A 17,572-nucleotide genomic window follows, 5' to 3' on the forward strand; every position below is an offset into this window, starting at 1 on the left:
AGGAACACAAACAGCATTTTGTAACATTGCATGCCATCTTCTGTTAAGCAATGCTTTTTAAGTCTCTTGCATATTCACATTGAACGCTCCTTCCGGCTGTGATGGTATCAAATCAGAAAGCACTGACCTCCATAATCCACACTCTACTCAAATGTATTAAGAAGGCTTGTCCTTCTTCAACCCCCACTAAACACTTGCAGAGAGGCCTGCAGGGCAAAGCGAGCTAGCTTTATTGTCATTGTGCAGCCGAGTACCTACAGTCAGGGCTAGACGAATGGAGGAGGAGTAGGAATGCTGTAAATGTTTTGTGGCAGTCTGTTGGAAAATAAGGGCGTATATAAAAGCTGATGGAGAATGAAAGCTCTCTGGGTGGGAATGTGATTATGCACAAGTGATTAATAAGAGGAGTCATAAACAAAGGCCCAGGAGATGTTTGAGGTGCTTAATAATGCATTATGTTCATAAAAGAGCCGGGCCTCTCCAACTGATCCCTGTGGAGTAGGACACCCCAGAGGGACCAGGAAGGGAGAATAAGTGCGTGCAGGAATGTTGGTTTGTGTGCGGTTGGAATTTCAAAATGTGAAGACGGGAATAGACTTGGATCGTCATAACTTCTTCACTGCATTGTCTCCTTTAACAGATTATTAGCGTGGCTGGTGCCTGCGTGACAAAAGGTTGTGGTACGCTGTGGTACACTCATGTCAGGTGTTGAGGACCCCATAACAGAGACCAAGGCAAATGTTACTATGGTACCCATTATGTCATTGTATGGTCATATCACCTTGTACTTCGGTACGGGACAAAAAAAAAAAAAACTATATTAGGAAAGCAGGAAGTGAACAAATGTAACAGTTACTGATTGTAAAAGCACCACATGGAGGGGTAGGATTTAATAAGCTTTGCTTCTTCCTACTCCTTTTGGACATGTGGAACTGGAAACTGATTATGGGATGCAATCAATTGAAAACAAATAAACTATATTAGGAAAGCAGGAAGTGAACAAATGTAACTGTTACTGATTGTAAAAGTACCAGATGGAGGGGTAGGATTTAATAAGCTTTGCTTCTTCCTACTCCTTTTGGACATGTGGAACTGGGAACTGATTATAGGATGCACTCAATTGGAAAAAAAACTACATTAGGAAAGCAGGAAGTGAACAAATGTAACAGTTACTGATTGTAAAAGCACCACATGGAGGGGTAGGATTTAATAAGCTTTGCTTCTTCCTACTCCTTTTGGACATGTGGAACTGGGAACTGATTATGGGATGCACTCAATTGAAAAAAGAATTAAACTATATTAAGAAAGCAGGAAGTGAACAAATGTAACATTTACTGATTGTAAAAGTACCAGATGGAGGGGTAGGATTTAAGAAAGCTTTGCTTCTTCCTACTCCTTTTGGACATGTGGAACTGGGAACTGATTATGGGATGCAATCAATTGAAAAAAAAACTATATTAGGAAAGCAGGAAGTGAACAAATGTAACAGTTACTGATTGTAAAAGCACCAGATGGAGGGGTAGGATTTCATAAGCTTTGCTTCTTCCTACTCTTTTTGGACATGTGGAATTGGGAATTGATTATGGGATGCAATCAATTGAAAAAAAAAAATAAAGTATATTAGGAAAGTAGGAAGTGAACAAATGTAACAGTTACTGATTGTAAAAGTACCAGATGGAGGAGTAGGATTTAATAAGCTTTGCTTCTTCCTACTCCTTTTGGACATGTGGAACTGGGAACTGATTATAGGATGCACTCAATTGGAAAAAAAAACTACATTAGGAAAGCAGGAAGTGAACAAATGTAACAGTTACTGATTGTAAAAGCACCAGATGGAGGGGTAGGATTTAATAAGCTTTGCTTCTTCCTACTCCTTTTGGACATGTGGAACTGGAAACTGATTATGGGATGCAATCAATTGAAAACAAATAAACTATATTAGGAAAGCAGGAAGTGAACAAATGTAACTGTTACTGATTGTAAAAGTACCAGATGGAGGGGTAGGATTTAATAAGCTTTGCTTCTTCCTACTCCTTTTGGACATGTGGAACTGGGAACTGATTATAGGATGCACTCAATTGGAAAAAAAAACTACATTAGGAGAGCAGGAAGTGAACAAATGTAACAGTTACTGATTGTAAAAGCACCACATGGAGGGGTAGGATTTAATAAGCTTTGCTTCTTCCTACTCCTTTTGGACATGTGGAACTGGGAACTGATTATAGGATGCACTCAATTGAAAAAGGAATTAAACTATATTAAGAAAGCAGGAAGTGAACAAATGTAACAGTTACTGATTGTAAAAGTACCAGATGGAGGGGTAGGATTTAATAAGCTTTGCTTATTACTACTCCTTTTGGACATGTGGAACTGGGAACTGATTATAGGATGCACTCAATTGAAAAAGGAATTAAACTATATTAAGAAAGCAGGAAGTGAACAAATGTAACAGTTACTGATTGTAAAAGTACCAGATGGAGGGGTAGGATTTAATAAGCTTTGCTTCTTCCTACTCCTTTTGGACATGTGGAACTGGGAACTGATTATGGGATGCACTCAATTGAAAACAAAACTTAAACTATATTAGGAAAGCAGGAAGTGAACAAATGTAACAGTTACTGATTGTAAAAGTACCAGATGGAGGGGTAGGATTTAATAAGCTTTGCTTCTTCCTACTCCTTTTGGACATGTGGAACTGGGAACTGATTATGGGATGCACTCAATTGGAAAAAAAATATATATTAGGAAAGCAGGAAGTGAACAAATGTAACAGTTACTGATTGTAAAAGCACCAGATGGAGGGGTAGGATTTCATAAGCTTTGCTTCTTCCTACTCCTTTTGGACATGTGGAACTGGGAACTGATTATGGGATGCACTCAACTGAAAAAAAAAACTTAAACTATATTAGGAAAGCAGGAAGTGAACAAATGTAACAACACTAGGCAGTAGTTGTTACAGTTTTGACTCAAGTTTACTTCAACTGCCATAACTTATTTCCCACTTCAGTTGTGTTTTTTTCTTTTATTTTAAAATGCCATCATACTTCTAAATATCTGTATTGATGCCGTTCCTTCTTTGTACTTCTGTTCTGTCTGGGGGGGATACGTTTCTCTTTAATTCACACATAAAGGCGTTTTATTCCACTCATCTTTTCTGTATTATTTTTCAATATTAAGGGATGTCATGTCAAACGTACCACGAGGAGAACAGACATGTTTGCGCATATGCTGTGATTTTCCAATCATGAGATAAATCATGGAATCACGGGGTGGTGGTAAGAAGGCAGCAATTATCCTAACTGCTTTACATTTATTTATTTCCGTGAAAGTGAAAACAGAGCACCGTAGTTTTATCAGCCTAGTTTTTAAGTCCTTGACAGTAGTATTACAACACTTTTACCGTTTGTTGCTGCTGAGGCAGGACATGTTTATGGACCTTGAAGTCCACCCTGACTAAAAAAAAAAACACAAAACAAAACAGTGTTTTGAATGAAAAGAAAAAAAAAACCCTTGAGCGCAGCCTTGTAAATTAATTTGTTCGTGTTGTATGATGGGAACACAGCTGGCCTCATTAACATGTGCACAACAAATAATTATAGTATTTTTTTTCCTCTCTTCAGCCCAGCCACTGCTTGGCTAATGGGCTTGCTGGGTTAATTATGTCAGAGCGTAATTACACAGGGCCCAGAGAGACATAATGGTGCACCCTGCTGCGCCCCCACGCCACCTAATGATGGTATATTGCTGACAGGGTTCGGGACGGGACCGGCTGACACCTGCTTATCTTTTCCATACAAAATCCTGAATCCACCCTGCTAGACCCGAACAACAGTACCTTTGCACAAGTCGCTTCAATGACCCCAAGTGTAACTCTTTGGAAATAAGTCTTTGGAAATAAGATTTTAATTTAATTTAATTTAATTTAATTTAATTTAATTTAATTTAATTTAATTTAATTTAATTTTATTTTATTTTATTTTATTTTATTTTATTTTATTTTATTTTATTTTATTTTATTTTATTTTATTTTATTTTATTTACTTATTTTTGTCACTTTGTATCTTTGCCTGCTTTATGATTAATAAGCAAAGGAAATACCCTTTAGATCTAAAACATCTGCTCACATTAAACCATCTGATTAATCACATATGTTAAGGAATTAATCACGATTAATCACCATTAGCAAATATGTCTGAAATATGCCCATTTTTACTGTACTTAATGAATAGAGAGATAAATCATGACATCCCTATATATTTGTATGTGGGGCCACACAGTAATTAGCGTGCAGGCCACACCCGGGTTCGATTCCCCGCTCAGGCATCTCTAATGTGGAGTTTGCATGTTCTCCCCGTGCATGCGTGGGTTTTCTCCGGGTATTCCGGTTTCCTCCCACATTCCAAAAACATGCTAGGTTAATTAGCGACTCTAAATTGTCCATAGGTATGAATGTGAGTGTGAATGGTTGTTTGTCTATATGTGCCCTGTGATTGGCTGGCCGCCAGTCCAGGGTGTACCCCGCCTCTCGCCTGAGGATAACTATATGTTGGTGGGTAGACAAATTATTTTTTTCAGATTAAAATGAACAAAGCATTATTAGAGCCCTGTAGACATGACAAAACACGACTATAGTCACATTTATACTTTCTTATTTGCACAACTGCAGGGTCTTGAGACACATGCTAACTCGCAAACTAGAGACCTAGCGACCTAAACGGTAGCCTTCAAGTTATTCCCTTTAAACTTAAATAGCCAAAAACTTACCACTTCCACACGGATAGAGAGGATAACTATTAACAGTTATTTAACCTTTAACATGAACATTAATCAAACGTAATAATTTTTTCTGGGTACATGATACCATACAGCATCCATATCAAACTTGCGCGGGCCCGCACTGACATTAAACTTTCATATCAAGGCGGGGGCCTCAAACTAGTGTCCTGCGGACCACATTTGGCCCGCGGGCCGCGTGTTTGAGACCACCGTTTTTAGCACAAAACCGCGGACTAGATACTACAAATTGACATCAATTAGTAACTGCTTTTTTACAAAGATATCAGCTGACCCAGACAGGAAGTGTGGATTTCTTAACCCTTTGAAAGGCTCTCATACGCTCTGCTTTGATTGGGTTCATTTTGTGTACGGACTTGAGTTTATATCCCTTTTCCTTTAAAATTTGACGTGACTTCCCTTGCCGCTGATTGATGATTCTTGTCAATGGATCGCCTGTATTACAATCTTTAGCCCTTTGATGACTAAAAATTGAAAGTCTATATGGAAAAGAGGCTGATAAAGTGTTTTTTTCTGTGACAGTGGGTCGATGGAGTCATCCTGTTTGTCTTAGAAGAGGTTTTTTCCCTTAACAGTGAATGTCCCTTGTGACTGATGCAATATCTTCACACTCGGTGCAACAATGAACGCAGACAATGTTTCACTGTAAACGGGTCCTGGGAAGAAAAAAAATAAAAATAGCTTGATCAATTAAATGGTGCAAAATGTTTGTGTGATGAAAAAGCGGATAAAAGGCGCTTGCAACGCATGGCTAGGATTTCAACAAAATTTCAACAAAGTTTTGTTATTGTTGATGCCATCTTTTTTTTTTTTTTTTTTTGGGTTGCAACGGTTCTTGTGACATGTCACCATGGCGGTCCGTGCCCACACGAGAAGCTCTCAGATACGCTTCCGCACACAAGATGAAAGCTGCTGGAGAAAAAAAGTTTGTGCAGCTAAGCAGCGATTTTCCACGTCTTTTAGAGTTTTTAAGGGCGTGCGCGTGTGAGCGTGGCTCCTCATCCCCACCACCACCACCACCACCACCACCTTCTTGTCAAGGAGCTCCCCTGAGCTTCCTTCTCTGTGCTTTGACACTAGAAGTCACCTCCTTTGGTGTTCAGCAGGCAGGTACACAACTCTCTCTCTGAGCTGTTGAACTTTTCGGGAGGGGAAGAAAGGGAAGGCAAAGATTAAAAACAGCCGTGTGATGTGGAGTGCTGAGCTGCCTCCTGAGGATTCCTGGCATAATAATTTAAATGATCAAATGATACAGAGGAGACTTGTTAGCTGAGAAGCAGCCTCCTAGTTGGCCCCATGGGCCCAGTGCTGCCACGCATGCATTGCAAAATAGCTCCTCTGTTGTGCTAAAGAATCCAGTTTTTTTTTTTTTCTTCTTCTTCTTTCTCTCTTACAACCTTTTCAGGAGCTGACTTTTTCTACACTTTGTTTAGGTGTATATTTGGCTCTTAAGACTGTCACTTTGTATCTTTGCCTGCTTTATGATTAATAAGCAAAGGAAATACCCTTTAGATCTAAAACATCCGCCCACTTTTAGCCTTTGGTCCAGCCTGCGTATTTTAAAAAAGTGTAACTCTTTGGAAATAAGTCTCGGTGGAATAGTCTGGCAAAGAAAACTTTGCTGTACAAGACAGCCATATCGCTTTTTTTTCCCCCTCAAAAAGTAAAAGTGTAGAAATTTGTACTTGATGCCGTAGGAATTACAATGGTAATGGTAATTTTTATTTTATTTTATTTACTTATTTATGTCACTTTGTATGTACTGCTTTATGATTAATAAGCAAAGGAAATACCCTTTAGATCTAAAACTTCCGCCCACTTTTAGCCTTTGGTCCAGCCTGCGTATTTTAAAAAAGTGTAACTCTTTGGAAATAAGTCTTTGGAAATAAGATTTTGATTTGATTTAATTTGATTTAATTTAATTTAATTTAATTTAATTTAATTTAATTTAATTTAATTTAATTTAATTTAATTTAATTTAATTTAATTTAATTTAATTTAATTTAATTTAATTTAATTTAATTTAGTTTAGTTTAGTTTAGTTTAGTTTAGTTTAGTTTAGTTTAGTTTAGTTTAGTTTAGTTTAGTTTTAGTTTTATTTCATTTGAACATGCATCAGATTACAATTGAATGCATCCCATAATCAGTTCCCAGTTCCACATGTCCAAAAGGAGTAGGAAGAAGCAAAGCTTATTAAATCCTACCCCTCCATTTGGTACTTTTACTATCAGTAACTGTTACATTTGTTCACTTCCTGCTTTCCTAATATAGTTAAAGTTTTTTTGGTGTATTTAATTTAACATTTAATTTAAATTTTTAATTTAATTTAATTTAATTTAATTTAATTTTATTTAATTTTATTTTATTTTATTTTATTTTATTTTATTCAAGACTCTTCATCCTTGTATTTAGCAAACATCAACTGCTTGTATTGTTTCTTGAATTGGCTCATCGTTGTGCATTGTTTGATTTCCTTACTCAATCCATTCCATAGTTTGATTCCACATACTGAAATGCTATGGCTAGCATAACGTAGTCCTAGCATAGAAGTGTTTCAAATGTACTTCTTCCCTGAGATCATATTTCTCCTCTCTTATATAACCAACCAGTAGCTCATGGTACCTCACTAGTACCTCCTAACCTCTTTTCAAGCAGCTCGCCAAAGGCTTTATTAATTTATTATCAACTCCTATACTGACAAAATTCGAAAGTGTGCTACGGCAGTAGTCCTGAAGTCAACGGGAGCACGGAGTGGGTGGAATAAATTAAAAATAAATTAAAACAGACCGTTTTGGAAAGCCAAGGAAATACAGCTGGAATAGGTGCAGATCTGGAAGATCTAAAAAGCTTCCTGTGTGGGTTATTGTGTGTTGCTGCTCTATAGGAGTCCACAACTCGGGGACAAAAAATGAGCAGAATAGGTCCTCTTTTAAGACATTACTATTGTCTTTCTTCTCTCTCATTCATTCATTTTCTACCGCTTATCCTCACGAGGGTCGCGGGGGTGCTGGAGCCTATCCCAGCTGTCTTTGGGCGAGAGGCGGGGTACATGTTTTTAGCATGTAGCGTGTTTTTGGAATGTGGGAGGAAACCAGAGTACCCGGAGAAAACCCACGCATGCACGGGGAGAACATGCAAACTCCACACAGAGATAGCCGCGGGTGGAATCGAACCCTGGTTTCCTAGCTGTGAGATCTGTGCGCTAACCACTCGAGCACCGTGCAGCCATTCCTTACCTCTCAGTTATTAAAAAAATATGTCATAAAAAGGATCCCACGTGAACACAAACCAGACCACACTGAAGTGACCACCAAAGTGGTCCAGACCAGAGGACTAGACTAGTCTGAAAGCGCCCTGCACAAACCATGTGAATCTTTGCACAAGTTTGTTTGTGTTTTGACAGATCCGGCTCCTGTACTGGAGGCCACACACACCCTGGAGGAAAGGCTGCAGCAGCTTCAGGGTTCAACCCCGGACAGCGAGGCACTGGTACGAGAGATCAGTGTTCACTGGAAGAATCACCTGGAGTGCCTTGAAAAGACAGGTCAGCACAAAAGCAAGTGGCAGTGCTTCTTTCTGTCCTCATTTTTACCCGATCTTACCCCATCTTGTAAAGGTCAGTTACATATAGACAAACAACCATTCACACTCACATTCATACCTATGGACAATTTGGAGTCGCTAATTAACCTAGCATGTTTTTGGAATGTGGGAGGAAACCGGAGTACCCGGAGAAAACCCACACGCGCGGGGAGAACATGCAAACACAGAGCTGGCCGAGCGGGGAATCGAACCCCCTAATCACTGTGTGGCCCCACATACAACTATATGTCATAATTTATCTCTGTATTAATTAAATACAGTGAATATGGCAATATTTCAGACATATTTGCTAATGGTGATTAATCATGATTAATTCTGTAACATCCGTGATTAATCAGATTAAAATGTTAATCTTGTTGAATTAAATATGGGACTTTTTCCTATGAGCAAAATTCCTATAAGCCTCGAACCCAGGGAATCGAACCCTGGTCTTCCCTAGGTCTCATATTTGTGTGGTCTACATGCTAAAAACTTGTCCACCGTACCATAAAAATGAGACATTGGGTCGTCTCTGTATGCTAAATATTCCAAATATTTAATAATGTGAGTTATTTCCATTTAGGACTAAACCAATTCCTCAATTAATTGAAACATCCATCCATACATTTTCTACCACTTATCCTCACGAGGGTCGCGGGGGTGCTGGAGCCTATCCCAGCTGTCTATTGTTAAAACTATCATAATGTATTTTGTGTTAACAATGTAGTCTTTTTTGAATATATTAATTGGTTTTGTATTATTTCTTATGGGACAAATTGATTCGGTTAGCGTACGTTTTGGTTAGAGTTGGACCTACTTGAATGGATTAATGACGCTAACCAAGGCGCTACTGTGTAAATAAAATTTTTGCATCTCACAGCAACTATGGTGCATTCACGGACTGCTGAACATAATTTGAAATTTCAGCGCTTGATTAAAAACGTTATCCGTGAAAGATAAATACATAAATATGTATTATCACATATTTATCAATTATTAGCAAACTATTGTGAATATGGGGAAATAAACAGAGCAACAAGTAACAACGCCAACTGAGGATCACAGAAATATTTACATGACAGCGGACTTGTACTACTATACTTCATAGTATCTACATTTCCTTCCCCACAGAGCCCACTAACAACGGTGCTGCACACCCAGCGGAGACGGGGGACCCATTAGGGTCTACCTCTCCAGGTTCTCATATGACCCCCAACAGCACGCTGGCTCCTGGAGCCCCAGGCTCTCCACAGGAGATTTACCAGGACCAAGCTGAAGGACAAGGGTGAGCTTTCTCTGATTGACGTTTGGCGATCATGTCCTAAATCAGGGGTGTCCAAACTTTTTCCAGCAAGAGTCACATTCAATAAAAATTGAAAAATGCTTGGGGGGACCACTTTAGTACATTTTGTAGAGTAAAGATGCTAAATAAACTTACAGTTCACCCGTACTATATGACTAAACTGCCAAACAGTACAGGTTAAAAAATAATACTAATTAAAACATTAAATTAAATTATTATTGTTACCATGGTAATGGTAATGGTAATGGTAATGGTAATGGTTTTTATTTCATTTGAACATGCATCAGATTACAATTGAATGCATCACATAATCAGTTCCCAGTTCCACATGTCCAAAAGGAGTAGGAAGAAGCAAATTTTATTAAATCCTACCCCTCCATCTGGTACTTTTACAATCAGTAACTGTTACATTTGTTCACTTCCTGCTTTCCTGATATAGTTTTTTTTTCAATTGATTGCATCCCATAATGAATTCCCAGTTCCACATGTCCAAAAGGAATAGTAAGAAGCAAAGCTTATGAAATCCTACCCCTACATCTGATGCTTTTACAATCAGTAACTGTTACATTTGTTCACTTCCTGCTTTCCTAATATATATATATTTTTTTTTTTGTCCCGTACCGAAGTACGAGGTGATATAATCAGTTCCCAGTTGCACATGTCCAAAAGGAGTAGGAAGAAGCAAATTTTATTAAATCCTACCCCTCCATCTGGTACTTTTACAATCAGTAACTGTTACACTTGTTCACTTCCTGCTTTCCTAATATAGCTTAAGTTTTTTTTTTCAATTGAGTTCATCCCATAATCAGTTCCCGGTTCCACATGTCCAAAAGGAGTAGGAAGAAGCAAAGCTTATTAAATCCTACCCCTCCATCTGGTACTTTTATAATCAGTAACTGTCACATTTGTTCACTTCCTGCTTTCCTAATATAGTTTAAGTTTTTTTTTCAATTGAGTGCATCCCATAATCAGTTCCCAGTTCCACATGTCCAAAAGGAGTAGGAAGAAGCAAAGCTTATTAAATCCTACCCCTCCATCTGGTACTTTTACAATCAGTAACTGTTGCATTTGTTCACTTCCTGCTTTCCTAATATAGTTCAATTTTTTTTTTCTATTGAGTGCATCCCATAATAAGTTCCCAGTTCCACATGTCCAAAAGGAGTAGGAAGAAGCAAAGCTTATTAAATCCTACCCCTCCATCTGGTACTTTTACAATCAGTAACTGTTACATTTGTTCACTTCCTGCTTTCCTAATATAGTTTGTTTTTTTTTTAGTTTATTTTTATTTTTTTTTTTGTTGTCACATACCGAAGTACGAGGTGATATGACATAATCAGTACCATAGTAAGTGTCAATATAGTGATATGTATACCTCATCATGACTGGGATTTCAATTGGGGAGATGCAGGCCGAGCTCTTACAAAATGCACTTCTGCCACCTTGTGGCTGTTTTTTCAGGTTAAAACTGCATCAAACATGATCTCTTCTATTGTGGAGTTGCATCATTACCTCTTCTGCAAAATACGTATTTTGGTAGCAAATGAGTTAATCGTGAATACATGTTATTTTTACAATATTCCTCCATAATGGTTAAAATACACAACATTATCTGTGTAGCATTTTATTAATAATAGTGTTATTTCTCATATCTTCTTGTAATGCTTATGAACAAGTCAAATGTCTTATTCTATTCCGAGTGAGCATTTGATGTCTTATGCCAGAGAAGCTTAAGTGCATCACAAGTTCCGTACTAAATTACAAATACATGTGAAATGAAAGGATTCTTCTGCACTTACTGTATATATTTCTATTTGTCTGTAAACCCCGCAGTTGAGTGGAGCTGCCCTGGGATTAACATATTTCAAGGCGTGGAGTTGCGTACGGCAGCTAAAGTGATACTGTGCACAACTGACAGTTTTCGCTCTCTTAGGGAGGAGGAGAATGCTGGTGTTAGTTTGGCTGACAGACTGTCAGAGGCAGAGGAGAAAATCAAGGTTCTGCACTCGTGTGAGTACTCGAAAACGCATACTCCATACCTTTTCATTTCAGTGTATTAAACATGAACGTTATATATGTGTAGTGTGTCAACATATAACTGTGTCTACAATAATAATAATAATCTAAGTTTAATTTTACCTTCATTGAAGAGGTCATTGTCAAAGACATGATAGCAACAATATCAACACGGACACCCCTCTCTGTTTTACCATGAGTTATTTCTGTAATTTTTCAAAAATCCTTAAATCAAATTGCTGGAACTTATTTGCCGTTTGCTGTTACTTTGTTTGGCTCCATTTTGGGTTATTTTGCAGCCTTGATAAAAAAAAAGCAGAGACTTGAGGTGAGAAACACTAAAAGTAACTCATAGCAAAACACGAAGGAGGTGTCCATGTTGATCATGCTGCCACATTGCATCTTGGCATTTATATGAATATGGCATTTATATCAAAAGAAAAGCAGAGACCTGAGGTGAGAAACACTACAAGAAGTAACTCATGGCAAAACACGAAAGAGGTGTCCATGTTGATCATGCTGCCACATCGCATCTTGGCATTTATATGCCATTTCAATGAATATGGCATTTATATCAAAAGAAAAGCAGAGACTTGAGGTGAGAAACACTACAAGAAGTAACTCATGGCAAAACACGAAGGAGGTGTCCATGTTGATCATGCTGCCACATCGCATCTTGGCATTTATATGCCATTTATATGAATATGGCATCTAGTATATCAAAAGAAAAGCAGAGACTTCAGGTGAGAAACACTAAAAGAAGTAACTCATGGCAAAACACGAAAGAGGTGTCCATGTTGATCATGCTGCCACATCGCATCTCTGCATTTATATGCCATTTATATGAATATGGCATTTATATCAAAATAAAAGCAGAGAATTGAGGTGAAAAACACTACAAGAAGTAACTCATGGCAAAACACAAAGGAGGTGTCCATGTTGATCATGCTGCCACATCGCATCTTGGCATTTATATGCCATTTATATGAATATGGCATCTAGTATATCAAAAGAAAAGCAGAGACTTCAGGTGAGAAACACTAAAAGAAGTAACTCATGGCAAAACACGAAAGAGGTGTCCATGTTGATCATGCTGCTACATCGCATCTTGGCATTTTTATGCCATTTATATGAATATGGCATTTATAGCAAAATAAAAGCTGAGACTTGAGGTGAGAAACACTCCAAGAAGTAACTCATGGCAAAACACGAAGGAGGTGTCCATGTTGATCATGCTGCCACATCGCATCTTGGCATTTATATGCCATTTCAATGAATATGGCATTTATATCAAAAGAAAAGCAGAGACTTGAGGTGAGAAACACTACAAGAAGTAACTCATGGCAAAACACGAAAGAGGTGTCCATGTTGATCATGCTGCCACATTGCATCTCGGCATTTATATGCCATTTATATGAATATGGCATTTATATAAAAAAAAAGCAGAGCTTGAGGTGAGAAACACTAAAAGAAGGAACTCATGGTAAACGAAGGAGGTGTACATGTTCATCATGCTGCCACATCACATCTTGGCATGTATATGCTATTTATATGAATATGGCATTTATATAAAAAAAGCAGAGAATTGAGATGAGAAACTCTACAAGAAGTAACTCATGGCAAAACACGAAGGAGGTGTCCATGTTGATCATGCTGCTACATCGCATCTTGGCATTTTTATGCCATTTATATGAATATGGCATTTATATCAAAAGAAAAGCAGAGACCTGAGGTGAGAAACACTACAAGAAGTAACTCATGGCAAAACACGAAGGAGGTGTCCATGTTGATCATGCTGCTACATCGCATCTTGGCATTTTTATGCCATTTATATGAATATGGCATTTATAGCAAAATAAAAGCAGAGACTTGAGGTGAGAAACACTACAAGAAGTAACTCATGGCAAAACACGAAGGAGGTGTCCATGTTGATCATGCTGCCACATCGCATCTTGGCATTTATATGCCATTTATATGAATATGGCATCTAGTATATCAAAAGAAAAGCAGAGACTTCAGGTGAGAAACACTAAAAGAAGTAACTCATGGCAAAACACGAAAGAGGTGTCCATGTTGATCATGCTGCTACATCGCATCTTGGCATTTTTATGCCATTTATATGAATATGGCATTTATAGCAAAATAAAAGCTGAGACTTGAGGTGAGAAACACTCCAAGAAGTAACTCATGGCAAAACACGAAGGAGGTGTCCATGTTGATCATGCTGCCACATCACATCTTGGCATTTATATGCCATTTATATGAATATGGCATTTATATTAAAAGAAAAGCAGAGACTTGAGGTGAGAAACACTAAAAGAAGTAACTCATGGCAAAACACGAAGGAGGTGTCCATTTTGATCATGCTGCCACATCGCATCTTGGCATTTACATGCCGTTTATATGAATATGGCATTTATATCAAAAGAAAAGCAAAGACTTGAGGTGAGAAACACTAAAAGAAGTAACTCATGGCAAAACACGAAGGAGGTGTCCATGTTGATCATGCTGCCACATCGCATCTTGGCATTTATATGCCGTTTATATGAATATGGCATTTATATCAAAATAAAAGCAGAGAATTGAGGTGAGAAACACTAAAAGAAGTAACTCATGGCAAAACACAAAGGAGGTGTAAAAAGTTCAGGGATTTTTGGCTTTTGGTTAAAACTTCAAACCTCAAACATCAAACAACAAACCTCAAACAACATTATCAACAAAAACTGAAATGGTCTCATTAGTATTTCATCACGGGGACCTAATTCTACCGTGGATTCATACATAGTACTTGTTTTCCCAAAAGTTGTCGATGTCACTTTAAGTTCACCTGTTGCACCAGCTAATATGTACCTGTGCTTGCCTCTAACAGCTTTGGACACTGCACAGACAGAGCTACTTGACCTGCGGTGTAAATATAACCAAGAGATGACAAACAAGTAAGTAAACAGCCTCGGATTTCTCATTCTTGACTTGTACTAGGCTTGGGTATCCTTTTTTACTTGAAAAACAAATAATAAACGATAAAAAAAAAAAATGATCTGCTGCACGGTGAACAGGTGGTTAGCGTGCGCATGTTCAAATGAAATAAAACCATTACCGTTACCAATTAACCTAGCATGTTTTTTGGAATGTGGGAGGAAACCGGAGTCCGCGGGAGAACATGTAAACTCCACACAGAGATGCCCGATGGGGGAACCCAACCCAGGTCTCCGAGCCGTGTGGCCTGTGCACTAACCACTCTACACTGTGCAGCCCGTTTCTTAAGTTTAGAAACGGGCTAGCAGAGAAAGTTTTCTTAACTTTCTCTGCTAGCGTCTAACAGTAAGTCATACAATGTAAGTCATACAAGATCATATCACCTCATACTTTGGTATGTGACAAATTTTTTTTTTATGAAATAAAAAAAAACTTAAACTATATTAGGAAAGCAGGAAGTGAACAAATGTAACAGTTACTGATTGTAAAAGTACCAGATGGAGGGGTAGGATTTAATAAGCTTTGCTTCTTCCTACTCCTTTTGGACATGTGGAACTGGGAACTGATTATGGGATGCACTCAATTGAAAAAAAAAACCTTAAACTATATTAGGAAAACAGGAAGTGAACAAATGTGACAGTTACTGATTGTAAAAGTACCAGCTGGAGGGGTAGGATTTAATAAGCTTTGCTTCTTCCTACTCCTTTTGGACATGTGGAACTGTGAACTGGTTATGGGATGAACTCAATTGAAAAAAAAACCTTAAACTATATTAGAAAAACAGGAAGTGAACAAATGTGACAGTTACTGATTGTAAAAGTACCACATGGAGGGGTAGGATTTAATAAGCTTTGCTTCTGCCTACTCCTTTTGGACATGTGGAACTGGGAACTGATTATGGGATGCACTCAATTGAAAAAAAAACCTTAAACTATATTAGGAAAGCAGGAAGTGAACAAATGTGACAGTTACTGATTGTAAAAGTACCAGATGGAGGGGTAGGATTTAATAAGCTTTGCTTCTTCCTACTCCTTTTGGACATGTGGAACTGGGAACTGATTATGGGATGCACTCAATTGAAAAAAAAAACTTAAACTATATTAGGACAGCAGGAAGTGAACAAATGTAACAGTTACTGATTGTAAAAGTACCAGATGGAGGGGTAGGATTTAATAAGCTTTGCTTCTTCCTACTCCTTTTGGACATGTGGAACTGGGAACTGATTATGGGATGCACTCAATTGAAAAAAAAACCTTAAACTATATTAGGAAAGCAGGAAGTGAACAAATGTAACAGTTACTGATTGTAAAAGTACCAGATGGAGGGGTAGGATTTAATAAGCTTTGCTTCTTCCTACTCCTTTTGGACATGTGGAACTGGGAACTGATTATGGGATGCACTGAATTGTAATCTGATGCATGTTCAAATGAAATCAAACCATTACCATTACCAGTATCGATACACATCCCTAATTTATACAATATACTGGCAAAGTAATTTGCGTTCCACTTTATTTTACCGACATAAATTCATGTGTGCACAGCTGAGGAATGCCATTGTAAAGGCGACTGGGCTGTGAATGCAGGTCGATGAGAGAGCTCCGTGTTTGCCTTCGCCGGCGGTTGGGCCTTGACAGCCCTCGAGAAGAATTGCTCCATTTAAAGATTGCTTCAGAAAACACTCTACCTTGTCCTGCTCTTTGAGTGCTACATACTGTACACGCCGCATGTTTTTGAAAAAGCATCTGAAGTCGTGTGAAAGATGTCGATAGACATTCAAAGTAAACACTCTTTTGTTCAGTTTTGTGCTCCAGAGTAGAGTAGGCCACAGCTAATGGATTTTCTCCAAGGCTTAATCCATGGTACAATTGCACCCACAACCGTACGTTGGTGCGTACGTTTTTCATGATGGCGTGCCGTGGTAGTTTATATTATTTGATGTGCTTGGTCATGGTGTGGGTGTTCCTGTCAGATGACAATAGCGCTTACTGACCCACAGCGAGAGTTATCACTCCATGACCTGCCTCTATTACTCTCACTGCCCCGTTCCTCGGTCTTCATATGAAGGACTATATATATTTGCTAGGACTGGAGTCACTGAGCAGATAATCAATATAAAAATTTTGGACACCCTAAGTTAAATGTAGAGCTTATCGCTGTTAGTGTGTGCTGTCAGCTGGGATACATCTATCCTGGCCTTATTGACAGGATCCGGACAAGACTATGACCTTCAAAACCAGGGTTAGGCCTTGCAACACTGATGCCACTTTAGTTCATTTCACATTACATTAGCCACGTTTACATGGACACAAATATTCCAATTCCATTCAGGTTATTTGCTCAAACGGAAAGAATGTAACCTTTGTATTCCGAAAAAAAAAGTGTAAATCCGAATGAATTTATAATGGGATTCCCAGGCGTGGAATATTCCTTTCCCCAAACGGAAAGTTGTCAGACTGGGTTCTTCTTCTTCTTCTGTTGTTTATTGGCGGTTGGCAAGCAGCTTTGGTGTGCATTAGCGCCATCTGTGGAACAGAATCTAAACCCTTTTATACAATTTGGACAATTTAGACAATTTGGTGTCGCCAATTTTAGCCTAGCATGTTTTTGGAATGTGGGAGTAAGCCGGAGTACCCGGAGCGTATTTAAGTATCATTTACATATTTTTAACGTTAAACTTAAACGTCAACATACAAAGTTGCTACATGAACTAAAATACCAATACAAGGCATTCAGAAGATGCATTCAAATTGTGGTATGTAATTTTCGACACTGGTCACTAGGTGTCAGTGTGTTCGATTGAGGTATCTTGTACCCGCTCAAACGGAAAGTTGTCAGACTGCGTTCTTTCTTCTTCTTCTGTTGTTTAATGGCGGTTGGCAAGCAGCTTTGGTGTGCATTAGCG

The 17,572-nt window shown here is 38.3% G+C and overlaps 1 protein-coding gene across 4 annotated transcripts in view; it reads left to right on the plus strand.

Annotated features, from left to right (window-relative positions):
- Positions 1–17,572, plus strand: part of cux2b (cut-like homeobox 2b) — a 157,345-nt gene that overhangs the window by 117,011 nt on the left and 22,762 nt on the right. For all 4 annotated transcript variants that reach the window (XM_058071244.2, XM_058071248.2, XM_058071243.2 and 1 more), the window contains 4 exons: positions 8,198–8,338; positions 9,508–9,661; positions 11,610–11,686; positions 14,562–14,628. In XM_058071244.2, coding sequence (XP_057927227.2) covers positions 8,198–8,338; positions 9,508–9,661; positions 11,610–11,686; positions 14,562–14,628 — 439 coding nt within the window. The remainder of the gene's footprint in view (positions 1–8,197; positions 8,339–9,507; positions 9,662–11,609; positions 11,687–14,561; positions 14,629–17,572) is intronic.

This window comes from Doryrhamphus excisus, linkage group LG3, assembly GCF_037039965.1.
Source record: "Doryrhamphus excisus strain RoL-2023G ecotype Guam linkage group LG3, RoL_Dexc_Guam_v1.1, whole genome shotgun sequence".
Lineage (NCBI taxonomy): Eukaryota > Metazoa > Chordata > Actinopteri > Syngnathiformes > Syngnathidae > Doryrhamphus > Doryrhamphus excisus.